General features: G+C 48.7%; 1 protein-coding gene across 1 annotated transcript; it reads right to left on the bottom strand.

The window, feature by feature from the left end:
- Positions 1 to 7,670: 7,670 nt before the first annotated feature.
- Positions 7,671 to 13,964, bottom strand: MKRN2OS (MKRN2 opposite strand). The gene is made up of 4 exons (XM_005902852.2): positions 13,708 to 13,964; positions 10,100 to 10,149; positions 9,212 to 9,374; positions 7,671 to 8,012 (listed from the first exon to the last, which is right to left on the bottom strand). Exons 1-4 carry the CDS (start codon positions 13,923 to 13,925, stop codon positions 7,805 to 7,807), a joined length of 639 nt encoding a protein of 212 aa, XP_005902914.2. The 5' UTR covers positions 13,926 to 13,964; the 3' UTR covers positions 7,671 to 7,804.

Genomic DNA, 13,964 nt, shown 5'->3' with positions numbered 1-13,964 from the left:
AAAAGAATACATTTGAATTAGTTCTAATGAGGTGGATGAAACTGGAGCCTATTATACAGAGTGAAGTAAGCCAGAAAGAAAAACACCAATACAGTATACTAACGCATATATATGGAATTTAGAAAGATGGTAACAATAACCCTGTATACGAGACAGCAAAAGAGACACTGATGTATGGAACAGTCTTTTGGACTCTGTGGGAGAGGGAGAGGGTGGGAAGATTTGGGAGAATGGCATTGAAATACGTGTAATATCATATATGGAACGAGTCGCCAGTCCAGGTTCGATGCACGATACTGGATGCTTGGGGCTGGTGCACTGGGACGACCCAGAGGGATGGTATGGGGAGGGAGGAGAGAGGAGGGTTCAGGATGGGGAACACATGTATACCTGTGGCGGATTCATTTCAATATTTGGCAAAACCAATACAATATTGTAAAGTTTAAAAATAAAATAAAATTTAAAAAAATTTAAATTAAAAAAAAAAAAAAAACTATTTATACGTAACACTGGCTCCCACTCATATTGGTTTAATACATAGCATTAAACCAGTGTGAGTAGGACACCATTTTAGGCAGGTTGACCAGGCTCAACCTGGTTAGGTTTCCCAGAGTATCTGAGCCTAGTACACAGATCTGAAAGTTCATTGTTACTTATTGATAAACTTTTTTTTTTCAATCTTCATTTATTTTTACCTTTTTTGTTAAAGCATTTTCATTTTCTCTTTAAGAAAAAAAAATGCTCTTGAATGTGGGTTTTCATTTTCTCTTTTGGGTAAAGTACTTAGGCTAAAAAGAAATTAAATGTTTCTCCTCTCCATCCCCCACCTCCATTTATAATATTTATTGGATTTTCCTAGTTGTAAGAGTAATCCAGCATGTTGTGGAGGCTTTGGAAAAATACCTTTGTGTGGGTGCATTTAGTCCCAAGAATTGGTGACTCTCAGTCACGGTCTGGCATTGCTGGAAACAGGAGCCTGGCTGTCGTCGTCCCAGGAGCACTGAGGGGGACAGACGAGTGCCCAGGGCCGCACTGACCGCTGTGCTGCCGAGGAGTACACGTGGGGGACCCTGGGGGACCGCTGGCACTCATTCGGAGGCGAGGTTGGCACCAGCACTGACTCTCCTGCAGTTCACATTTTGCCAGTAAGATCACGGAGACAACAGATTTTCGGTCCACAGTTCTACAAAACAGCCACATTGCCGTCTGTTGGTGCTGTTCTGATGCTTCACTTCTTTTACTGGGGTAAAACCTGTACACTGTGATTCTGTGAGCAGGAGATTTGTAGCCTGCGTGCCTCAGCTGGTAAAGAATCTGCCTCCAATGCGGGAGACCTGGGTTCAATCCCTGGGTTGGGGAGATCCAATGGAGAAGGGAACCAGCTACCCACTCCAGTATTCTGGGCTGGAGAATCCCATGGACTGTATAATCCATGGGGTCCCAAAGAATCAGACATGACTGAGCGACTTTCACTTTCGAGTGTAAAAATACGAGGTTGATTGCTGCCAGTCACTAACGGGGTGCAGAGCAGCCCTGAAAATAGGGAGTGGGGGTCTTGAAAGCTTTGTTTGAAAATCAGGGTCACACAGCACTAAGAGAAACTTGCATGAAATTAGGGTCTCTAATATTTAGCAATGCTTATTCAATTGTTTCACAGTATGTTTCTTCTGTTCATATTTGAATGCCGGTGAAAGCAGAATCCTCATCTTCTCCTTTATCTTCCCTCACGATGGCAAATTGCTGACCCAGTTTTCTGGGTCACCCTGCATACTGCTGGCCACTTTCTGGTAGCTGGATGCTGGAGGTGACCGCACGTGCTTTGCTATCAAACCTGGTCTGAACCCTGGTTTTGCCACTGACTCCCTGAAGGTAATGGCACCCCACTCCAGAACTCTTGCTTGGAAAATCCCATGGATGGAAGAGCCTGGTAGGCTGCAGTCCATGGGGTCGCTAAGAGTCGGACACAACTGAGTGACTTCACTTTCACTTTTCACTTTCATGCATTGGAGAAGGAAATGGCAACCCACTCCAGTATTCTTGCCTGGAGAATCCCAGGGACGGGGGAGCCTGGTGGGCTGCCGTCTACGGGGTCGCACAGAGTTGGACATGACTGAAGCGACTTAGCAGCAGCAGCCTTTGGGGAAGTCAGTTTCCCTTCTCATCTGCACAATTGGCATGCTGTAAGTGCCAGTCTCACAGGATGATCTTAGGGATGGAAAGGGAAGAGTAGAAAGTGTGTGCTCTGGCGTGGAGTCGTACATGAACACTCATCAAATGCAGCTGTTATGATTACTAATATTAATAATCGAGTAAAGAACTGGGCCTGGAAGCGGAGTCCTGAGACAGCATGAAGAGAAAGGGGGAAGGTGGTCATACCCTCCAAGCTCAGTGTTCCTCTCATCTTCCCCTGCTGAGGTCTTTATGATCCCTTGAACACACAGAATAGCAGACACAGTTGTTTAAGGTGGTCTCATTCTCTAGGTAGCAAGTTTTGTGTCTCTTAAAGAACAGTCCTGAAAATGTAAATACAAACGTTGGTCTGCCTGCATGTTTTCCCACTGAAGTTGCCAGGGCTGGAGCACTGACCAGTACCTCTCTAGAACCAAGCTTTGGGATCTAAATATCATTGTTTTTCATTCACTAAGTCTTGTCCAACTCTTTGTGACCCCTTGGACTGCAGCACACCAGGCTCCTCTGTCCTCCACTGTCTCCTAGAGTTTGCCCAAATTCGTGCCCATTGGGTCAGTGATGCTATCTAAACATCTCATCCTCTGCTGCCCCTCTCCTTTTGCCTTCAGCCTTTCCCAGCATCAGGGTATTTTCCAGTGAGTCAGGACTTTGCATCAAGTGGCCAAAGTATTGGAGCTTCAGCATCAGTCCTTCCAATGAATATTCAGGACTGATCTCCTTTAGGATGGACTGGTTGGATCTCCTTGCAGTCCAAGGGACTCTCAAGAGTGTTCTCCAACACCACAGTTCAAAAGCATCGATTCATTGGTGCTCAGCTTTCTTTGTAGTCCAACTCTCACATCCATACATGACCACTGGGAAAACCATAGCCTTGACTGTGGTCCAAAGATGGACCTTTGTTGGCAAATAATGTCTCTACTTTTTAATATGCTGTCTAGGTTTGTTACAGCTTTTCTTCCAGAGAGCAAGCACCTTTGAATTTCATGGCTGCAGTCACTGTCCATGGTGGGTTTAGAGCCCAAAAAAATAAAATCTGCCCCTGCTCCCACTTTTTCCCCTTCTGTTTGCCATGAAGTGATGGGACCAGATGCCATGATCCTAGTTTTTTAAATATTGAGTTTCAAGTCAGCTTTTTCATTCTCCTCTTTTACCTTCATCAAGAGGCTTCTTAAGTTCCTCTTCACTTTCTGCCATTAGAGTGGTATCTGCATATCTGAGGTTGTTGATATTTCTCCTGACAATCTTGATTCCAACTTGTGATTCATCCAGCCCAGTATTTCACATGATGTACTCTGCATATAAGTTAAATAAGCAGAATGACAATAGACAGCTTTGACGTACTCCTTTCCCAATTTTGAACCAGTCCATTGTTCCATGTCTGGTTCTAACCATTGCTTCTTTACCTGCGTACGGGTTTCTCAGGAGGCAGGTAAAGTATTCCCGTCTGTTTAAGCATTTCCCACAGTTTGTTGTCATCCACACAGTCAAAGACTTTAACGTAGTCAATGAAGCAAATGTAGATTTTTTTTTAACTTACTTGCTTTCTCCATGATCCAGTGAATGTTGATAATTTGACTTCTGGTTCCTCTGCCTTTTCTAAATCCAGCTTGTACATCTGGAAGTTCTCGGTTGACATATTGCTGAAGCCTAACTTGGAGGATTTTGAACATTACTTTGCTAGCGTGTGACATTGTACAGTAATTGGAACATTCTTTGGCATTGCCCTTCTTTGGTATTAGAATGAAAACTGACCTTTTCCAGTCCTCTGGCCTCTGCTGACTTTTCCAAATTTTCTGGCATATTCAGTGTAGCACTTTAATATGTTTCAAAGTGAAAGTCACTTAGTCGTATCCGACTCTTTGTGACCCCAGGGACTATACAGTCCATGGAATTCTCTAGGCCAGAATACTGGAGTGGGTAGCCTTTCCCTTCTTCAGGGGATCGTCCCAACCCAGGGATCAAACCCAGGTCTCCTGCACTGCAGGCAGATTCTTTACCAGCTGAGCTATCAGATCAGATCAGATCAGTCACTCAGTCGTGTCCGACTCTTTGTGACCCCATGGATCGCAGCACACCAGGCCTCCCTGTCCATCACCAACTCCCGGAGTTCACTGAGACTCATGTCCATCGAGTCAGTGATGCCATCCAGCCATCTCATCCTCTGTCGTCCCCTTCTCCTCCTGCCCCCAATCCCTCCCAGCATCAGAGTCTTTTCCAATGAGTCAACTCTTCACATGGGGTGGCCAAAGTACTGGAGTTTCAGCTTTAGCATCATTCCGTCCAAAGAAATCATCCTTCTTCACAGTCCAACTCTCATATCCATACATGACCACAGGAAAAACCATAGCCTTGACTAGACGAACCTTTGTTGGCAAAGTAATGTCTCTGCTTTTCAATATGCTATCTAGGTTGGTCATAACTTTCCTTCCAAGGAGTAAGCGTCTTTTAATTTCATGGCTGCAGTCACCCTCTGCAGTGATTTTGGAGCTCTGAGTGATCAAGCCTCGTCTCTGGCCCCGGATTGAATTCTTCTCCTCTGGGGGCCAAGAGTCCCGGTGTCTTCACGTGATTCAACAACAACCTTTCATCTTGGGGGCTCGTCCGGGATCCTTCAGGACAAGGTTGGTGAGGAGATACCCCTTGTTCAAGGTAAGGAGCAATGGCTGCGCTTTGCTGGAGCAGCCGTGAAGAGATACCCCACGCCCAAGGTAAGAGAAACCCAAGTAAGATGGTAGGTGTTGCAAGAGAGCATCAGAGGGCAAACACACTGAAACCATACTCACAGAAAACTAGTCAATCTAATCACACTAGGACCACAGCCTTGTCTAACTCAGTGAAACTAAGCCATGCCCGTGGGGCAACCCAAGACGGGCGGGTCATGGTAGAGAGGTCTGACAGAATGTGGTCCACTGGAGAAGGGAATGGCAAACCACTTCAGTATTCTTGCCTTGAGAACCCCATGAACAGTATGAAAAGGCAAAATGATAGGATACTGAAAGAGGAACTCCCCAGGGCAGTAGGTTCCCAATATGCTACTGGAGATCAGTGGAGAAATAACTCCAGAAAGAATGAAAGGATGGAGCCAAAGCAAAAAGAATACCCAGCTGTGGATGTGACTGGTGATAGAAGCAAGGTCCAATGCTGTAAAGAGCAATATTGGATAGGAACCTGGAATGTCAGGTCCATGAATCAAGGCAAATTGGAAGTGGTCAAACGAGATGGCAAGAGTGAATGTCGACATTCTAGGAATCAGCGAACTGAAATGGACTGGAATGGGTGAATTTAACTCAGATGACCATTATATCTACTACTGCAGGCAGGAATCCCTCAGAAGAAATGGAGTAGCCATCATGGTCAACAAGAGAGTCCAAAATGCAGTACTTGGATGCAATCTCAAAAGCGACAGAATGATCTCTGTTTGTTTCTAAGGCAAACCATTCAATATCACAATAATCCAAGTCTATGCCCCAACCAGTAATGCTGAAGAAGCTGAAGTTGAATGGTTCTATGAAGACCTACAAGACCTTTTAGAACTAACACCCAAAAAAGATGTCCTTTTCATTATAGGGGACTGGAATGCAAAAGTAGGAAGTCAAGAAATACCTGGAGTAACAGACAAATTTGGCCTTGGAATACGGAATGAAGCAGGGCAAAGACTAATAGAGTTTTGCCAAGAAAATGCACTAGTCATAGCAAACACTCTCTTCCAACAACACAAGAGAAGACTCTACACATGGACATCACCAGATGGTTAATACCAAAATCAGACTGACTATATTCTTTGCAGCCAAAGATGGAGAAGCTCTATACAATCAGCAAAAACAAGACCAGGAGCTGACTGTGGCTCAGATCATAAACTCCTTATTGCCAAATTCAGACTTAAATGGAAGAAAGTAGGGAAAACCACTAGACCATTCAGGTATGACCTAAATCAAATCCCTTATGATTATACAGTGGAAGTGAGAAATAGATTTAAGGGCCTAGATCTGATAGATAGAGTGCCTGATGAACTATGGACTGAGGTTCGTGACATTGTACAGGAGACAGGGATCAAGACCATCCCCATGGAAAAGAAATGCAAAAAAGAAAATGGCTGTCTGGGGAGCCTTACAAATAGCTGTGAAAAGAAGAGAAGCTAAAAGCAAAGATATAAGCATCTGAATGCAGAGTTCCAAAGAATAGCAAGAAGAGATAAGAAAGCCTTCTTCAGCGATCAATGTAAAGAAATAGAGGAAAACAACAGAATGGGAAAGACTAGAGATCTCTTCAAGAAAATCAGAGATACCAAAGGAACATTTCATGCAAAGATGGGCTCGATAAAGGACAGAAATTGCATGGACCTAACAGAAGCAGAAGATATTAAGAAGAGATGGCAAGAGCTATCAGGGAAACCCCAAATATGTTTATTACTAAGTAGTTATTGGCACTTTGAAGATGGGTTTGGGTTTTGTAAATCAGACATCATTTGGTGCCCACACTGGGGAATAAGATTAGGTGGATAGCTTATCAGGTTGGTCAGAAACAAAGAGTTGTGGAAGCATTCTCCAAAGACGAACTCTGAGATGTTTTGCTCACTGGCTCAAGTCTGATCATTTGGGTATAAAAGTCCTAACGTGCTTGTTAAGAATCATTATGGTTACCCATCCCAGTTGTCCCCTTCCTCCTCCTAAAGGCGTTAGAGAAAGAAGACAGACTTCCATTGTGTCTGAATTCCACACTTTCAGTGGGCAGAGGAGGTGTGTTGCTGTGATAACCCCAGCACCCCCGGCTCCTCACATCAGGCCAGGAGATGAGAGGAAAACGGACTGACTGAGAAATTCCCAATCCCGTTTGTGTGCATAGATACGCAAAGTCTGGTTCAGAAGACTGCCCGATTCCCAGTTCAGATTCTGAGACCTTTTTTCTTTTTTTTCTCCCCCCTACTATTGATCATTAAAAAGTTGTGTGTGTTAAGTCTCCTCAGTCACGTCCGACTCTGCAACCCTATGGGCTGTTCCATGTGCTGTTTCTATAAAAACAGCGAGGTGAAGGCACTCATTACTAAATAAAACTGTGAAGGTCCGAGGCACCATCCTATAAATCCCACTTTCTGGATTCACATTGAAAGGTGACTTTGTTCAGCGCCAGTAATTTTATAGGAAGAGTTTTCACCGCTCTGTGCATAAAAGGTACATGCTGCCACTTCATGCTTTAACATGGACCCTGAACTACTAGGGAAGGCATTTTGGTAGTAGCACCTCAGTTCAGTTGCTCAATTGTGTCCAACTCTCTGCGACCCCATGGACACAGCACACCAGACCTCCCTGTCCATCACCAACTCCCGGAGTTTACCCAAACTCATGTCCATTAAGTCCATCCAGCCATCTCATCCTCTGTCCTCCCTGTCTACAACTTTGAAAACCCAGGGCCATTTTTATTCATTTCTTAAATTCTTTCACTGCAGGAGGCTGAAACAGGCAGAAAGGAAAGCTGTAACTTTTTTTATTAACCACGGTTTAAGGCATGTAGAAACCGAGTGTCTGTTCCAGGCAGGAGCCCCCAGACGCCCCGTCCTGTCCCATCTGGTCTCAGCACCGCACGCTCAGCACGAGCCGCTTCCCGGGCGTGGGCCCGTCTAGGGACCAGGGGGGTCGGTGACATAGAAGCCTCGCTCTTCTATCGCACGGTAGAGCGTGATGTACTTGGAAGCCTTCCTCGTCCTCGGGACCACGAACTTCTCCGTGAACTCGTCTTGGTCCAGCTGCTCCTCGCCCTCTGTGGCCAGGACGCAGTTAATGAACGCGAGGGCGTAGCTGTAGCAGTTGTGGTGATCCTCTTCATACCTTACAAGGGTGAGGGTGTCGAGAAGGCAAGGGTTACCCTGAGCCGCCCGAAGCCTTCCGTCATCTTAATCCCTCTGCGAGCTGGGCCCCCACGTGAGCCGGCCCACTTGATGGCAAGTCATCCAGAAGTGCGGTTCTAAGGGACACTTGGCATCTGGGCCCATTTCTGCTTGCGGGGCAGAAAGGACTCACCGAAATGTCCAGTTACCACTAAGCGCCGATTGGGGGAGCTTAATTTCCCTGAAGACCTATGTTCTAGAAGTGGAATTCCATGTCTTATGATATCCCACCGTGTTTAAGGGCTTCCCAGGTGGCTCAGTGGTAAAGAATTCGCCTGCCAATGCAGGAAACGCTGGTTCAATCCCTGGGTCATGAAGATCCCCTGGAGATGGAAATGGCAAAATCCACTCCAGTATTCTTGCCTAGGAAATCCCATGGATATGGGGTTGCAGAGAGTCAACTTAGCAACTACACAACAGTGTCTAAACTTATTTCAAGGAAAGCGTCAGAACAATTTAGGTCTACAAGCATTACCGTATACCTCTTCTATAGTGACAAGGGGGCATGGAATTGAGAAGTTAATTTCAAAATAGCTGAAGTTTAAAATGCGGGGAGCTGTAGATAGGTTTATGTTTTGAACATCATTTAAATTTTTTTTAAGGGAACATAAGACTATGGGTTTTGCTGTGTATATTATTAAATGTCTTGTGTGTGTTCAGTTGCTCAATTGTGTCTGATTCTCTGCAACCCCTATGGACTGTAGCCCGCCAAGGTCCTCTGTTCATGGAATTTTCCAGGCAAGAATACTGGAATGGGTTGCCATTTCCTCCTCCAGGGGATATTCCCGAGCCAGGGATTGAACCCGCATCTCCTGTGTCTCCTGCATTGGCAGGCGGGTTCTTTACCACTGAGCCACTGGGGAAGCCTGTTAAACATCAAGTATCTAAAAATACCGAATAAAATAAGTAAAATAACTTCAGCACTAAGTTCTGGTCCTTTCCAAAGCTCGTAGAGTGCTGTGGTTCTAATGTGTAAAGGTGTGCTGGCTCACCTCTGCAGAAAACCCCAGTCCTTCAGCCCCTGCTTCGTTCTGTTACAGATGCACCTGCCCGGTACAGGCTCAACATGAAAGCTGGGGCAGCTCAGCGTCCTCGGGGAGCTGGGATCACACCTGGCGGTGAGTGAGGGCCCTGTCCTACCTGTGAGGCAGCCAGGCCCCCGTGGCGGAGAAGTCCTCCAGGTACTTGTCCCACTGGTCCAGCAGTCCGAACAGGCCTGGCCACAGGAGCGGGATGCTCACACTCTGCTCCCAGCCCACCTTGTCTCGCTGGACACCGTGCACCGTGTAGTTATACACGACTCCTGCGGCCAAAACCACAGTCACGCAGAGGCATCAGGGGAAACGCCCCCCCCCAGTACCATCAGGGGTGACTGCACCCAACAGAAACCGAGGTCGCTGGCACGCCCCTCAGCACCCGAGGTCGCCCCAGAGAAACGAGACAGTAAGATGGCCTGAGATTGTCATCTCCAAAGATTCTTGTGGAAGCTGTATTTACAAAGGGGTCTGTCTGGTTTCCGTAAGTGAGCAGCAGACTTCTCTTGACAAAGACCGGTGCACCTTGGCACGCTCACACCAGTCATTGCGTTCAAAACCCAGTCCTCACTGTCTGTTCACAGTGTCAGCGTTCTCTGATTTTTTTTTAAGCAGACCTTTGCGGGCCCCACCACGTGCTCAGCTGCTGTGCCCCCTCCCCACCAGTCTATCGCTGGGGTCCCTGCCTGGCCCCTGAAGTGGGAGCACCCAGTGGCAGTGGGCTGGGTACGGCTTTGAGAGCAGAGGGTCTGCTCCTAACGCAAGAGGAGGGCTTGGACAGCTCCATCTCCGGATGTGTTTCTTCTTGTCTTAAAACTCTAACAGAAACACTCACAGGTTGATGGTGGTTTGAATGTTTGGAGACACTCCTTTGTGAGTGTTCAGATACTGAGGGTTGTTGGTGATATTGTTGCAATACTTTTTGTCTAGAGACACTGCTCTCTTCTAACCAGGTATCACGTGGGAACTTTTTGAGCTGTGAGAACACACTTACCGCCCGTGTTGGTTATTCCCACGTGAAGATCAGACCTTCCGTCGTACTCCCTGAAAGACACAAGTGCGTTCCGGTCGTCTCACATGCACACGTTTGGCAGCTGGAGTTGGTATTTAAAGTGGGCGGAGAGCAATGGGCCTCCCTACTTGGCTGGTACCGGAACTCAGCACCAGCGGCCAGCTGCGTGGAAACACCAGGAGAGCCACTGCCCCGTGCCTCCACTGGATTTTCTTGGCCCCCAGTCCTGAAGGTGAGTGTGCTGGAAGGCCTGCTCTGCTGGAGCAAGAAGCCACCTAACACCCGGCTCCGCAGCAGAGGGGTCCACCGGGTGGGCAGCTGTCGAGGAAGCTCCCTGTTCCTCGTTCCTTCCTCCTTGTGTGTTGGGGGGAGCCAGTTCCTCACCACACGGGTGAGAGGGTCGTGAGTGCAGCTCAGTGGGCGTCTACCTCTAAAATGAACACTGCCCATTCCCTGAAGCCTGTAGCCACACTTGCTTTTCCTGAAATGATTCTTCACCCCACCCTGACATTAGATGTACAACTCCAGGTGATTTAAGCTCCATATAGGATCCCAGATCATCACTCACTGACCTTGAGATTTTCCCACCTTTAACATGGAAATAGCATAAGCCTCTTAGCAAGCTGGTTGTTGGGGTAAAATGCCCACTGAGTGCCACCACATGGAGGTGTCACATGAACCAGGTCACTTTTAAATGACAGCTCTTTCTTCAGACCACAGGTCTGGATGTCTGGTTCCTCATTAAAGCAAGAAGTCCTGGGCTTTAAAATGGCCCAAGGACACGGTGCTGGTGGTAGAGAACCCGCCTGCCAACGCAGGTTAGACGTAAGAGACACAGGTTCGATCCCTGATGGGGAAGATCCCCTAGAGGAGGAAATGGTAACCCACTCCAGTACTCTTGCCTGGGAAATCCTGTGAACGGGAGCCTGGTGGGCTACAGTCCGTGGGATTGCCCAGAGTCGGACACGACTGAAGCGACTTAGCATGCACGCAAGGACACAGGTGACTGCTCCATCTTCTTCAGAGCAGCTCCCCCCGCCCACCCCAAAACCCAGCGTTGTCCTGTTGCAGCCACCGTGAGTTTTCTGCGATCCTGCTAGTTCAGAAATTGAGAATGAAGCTGGGAAAGGCAGACAGTCTTGAGTGGCTGGTCACGGCGCTGGCCCTGGATGCGCGCTCCCCGTGTCTGCAGCCCCCCCATTTCCCCACCTGAATCCCAGTTCCTCCCTCCTCCCTTTCCTTCAGCCGCTTCAGTCATGTAACAGGTGTCAACTGCAGGCCAGTCGTTTGTAGCGAAGGGCCAGGGACACAGCGGGAAATAAGATGGGGTCCCTGCCTCACAGAGTTCACTTGCTTCCAGTGAGGACATTTTTAGTTTAGCAAGTTTTTGATAGCCTGGAAAGTGTTAGAGAACCATGTGAGAGGGGCAGGGCCAGGGCACCCTTATGCCATATGACACTTTTGTACAAATTAAGAAAAGGTGACCCTTCTTCTTGCAGATGCAGTTCTGCCCAGGGTGGGCGGGACTCCGGCCGAGTTTCAGTGTACAAGTGGCCAGGTGCCTTTGTGCAGTCCACAACCTGCACAACCGTATGTGGCCGCCCTGGGGGAGCCTCATCTGGTTAGACCACAGCCTCGGCAATTCCTCGAGTCCCTGCTGGTTCTCTTTGCTGAAGTAGATGAAGTTGTCTCAAGGTGGGTTGTGGGAGCCAGTTCTGAGGGCTTAGAAATAGGATGAGAGGGAAGGAAATAGTCTGGAACTTGGTATTCAAGGGTCTGGTGGGCAGGGGGCTACTGCTTGGGTTCTGCAGTTCCTGGCCTGAGTGCCTGAGCGGGTAGGAAGACGCCTCAGCAGACGGTCGGTGTCAGCACCACCGCCTCCTCCCTGCCGCGGCCGAGGGAGGCCAGGCCTGTCACTGTCACTAGCGCATCAGAGACGAAATGAGTGCTTTCCAGGGGCCAGCCCGAGAGCCTGTCCCGGGCTGTGTCATTTCTGGAGAGCAGCGCTGCAGCTGTTCACTGTTTGAGCATCATGGTTCTGGTTAGGGTGGAAAGGAAGTTTCTACCAGTCACCTTCCGAGCTGAGTATGAACAAATAGGATGGGAAGGAGCAGTTTGGTTCAACACCACGCCTGCCACACCTGGGCCAGCTTGATAGGCCTTATCACTGACCCACACAACTCTGCAAGGTCGATGGGTCCTCATTTAACAGATGAGGGTCCCAGAGCTCTTCTGAAGCACAGCAAAAACCGTCAAAGCCTGCACGCTCCCCTCTGAACCCCGCAGCCTCCCCGAGGAAGGGTCGGGGTGCAGTCTGTTTTGCCTCTAATGTTGACCCGTGCCTCCTAAACACGTCAGTTCATTTCATCCCCATAGGAACAGGAAGGGGGTTGATTAAGGCGCTGGTGAGCAAAGAAGCACTCAAGTCCCATTTTCTAGTCCCAAACCAGCATGAGGGATTCGGGCGGGGGCGTGTTTCAGGAGGCAAGACCGTCCAGGCATTGGACGGCGATGGAGTGCAGGACACGCTTCCCAGAGCTCACTCAGCACCTGTGTCCTCTCGAGCCCTGGCTTGCAGCAGCGCCAGTTTCAGTTCCGTCAACTCAGGACTCGGAGAAGCCACCATCCTTTTTTCTGAAATGTTTCTGAAAGTCAGGTGGCATCTCCAGTTGAAGCAGACCAGCTTGTCTCAGTTTAATGCACCTCCCTGGAAAATGGTCTGTAAGTGGCCATTCTTCAGGCTCTGTGCTGAGTACCTGCTTGTCACAAATGTTACAGACTAACTCGAAGTAAAGGTATTGATTTGATGAGATTAGCTGCTGGGTCATTTTCCCAGTGAGTCTCTTGGTATGACATCTATGAACTGGAGAAGGCAATGGGACCCCACTCCAGTACTCTTGCCTGGAGAATCCCATGGATGGAGGAGCCTGGTGGGCTGCAGTCCATGGGGTCGCTGAGAGTCGGACACGACTGAGCGACTTCACTTTCACTTTTCACTTTCAAGCATTGGAGAAGGAAATGGCAACCCACTCCAGTGTTCTTGCCCGGAGAATCCCAGGGACGGGGGAGCCTGTTCGGCTGCCATCTGTGGGGTCGCACAGAGTCGGACACGACTGAAGCGACTTAGCAGCAGCAGCTTTGACCTCTCTATATTCTTGCACTTACCCCAGAAAAGTATGTGGTTGTTGTTGAGTTGCTTAGTCATGTCTGACTCTGCAACTCCATGGACTGTAGCCCGCCAGGCTCCTCTGTCCATGGGATTTCCCAGGCAAGAATACTGGAGCAGGTTGACATTTCCTCCTCCAGGGGATCTTCCCCACCCAGGGATCGAACCCATGTTTTGTTCGCCTCCTGCATCAACACGTGGATTCTTTACTACTGAGCCACCAGGGAAGCCCCCAGGAACATATGCACCCTTCTACTCTTAGGAAACACAGAGGCCTGCGTCTTAGCATTTAACTCCAAAGTTCTGAATAGGTGATCCACCGGATCTCACACTGTAGAGTGCATGTTAGAAAAAGAAAGTTGAAGTGACCGAAACAGCGAAGGGAGACCTTGCAGAGTCCAGGGCAGCACGTCGAGCAGCGTACCTGAGAAACGTCCCTCGAGTCGGCCTGAGGAGGAAGGAGCACTTTTCTCGATGGCCGTTGGTAAACGGCTCAGAGATGCTGACGGGCGCTTCCTCCAGCCTCCTGGAGCCCACATCCTGCCCGCAGAGGGGGCAGCGCCTCGGCACCCCGAAGCTGTAGACGTACTTCTGACAGTGGTTGACCTTGACGATAGGCTTCCCGGCCTCTGGGCACTGCATGGCTTCCCTGTCCCGGGCAAGCGGGGCGAGCTCCCCGGA

This window comes from Bos mutus, chromosome 22 (assembly GCF_027580195.1).
Source record: "Bos mutus isolate GX-2022 chromosome 22, NWIPB_WYAK_1.1, whole genome shotgun sequence".
NCBI lineage: Eukaryota > Metazoa > Chordata > Mammalia > Artiodactyla > Bovidae > Bos > Bos mutus.
Note: the sequence above shows the minus strand (reverse complement) of the source record. Positions and strands in the feature narration are given on the sequence as shown.

What these genes read in the sequence shown, in the direction of transcription:
- MKRN2OS (XM_005902852.2), bottom strand. Translation starts at nt 13,925, where the DNA reads ATGCAGTGCCCAGAGGCCGGGAAGCCTATCGTCAAGGTCAACCACTGT. An exon ending in ACTCGAGGGACGTTTCTCAG is followed by an intron (nt 10,150 to 13,707) that starts GTACGCTGCTCG and finishes TGTGTCTTTCAG; the next exon opens with GGAGTACGACGGAAGGTCTG. An exon ending in GGGGCCTGGCTGCCTCACAG is followed by an intron (nt 8,013 to 9,211) that starts GTAGGACAGGGC and finishes CACCCTTGTAAG; the next exon opens with GTATGAAGAGGATCACCACA.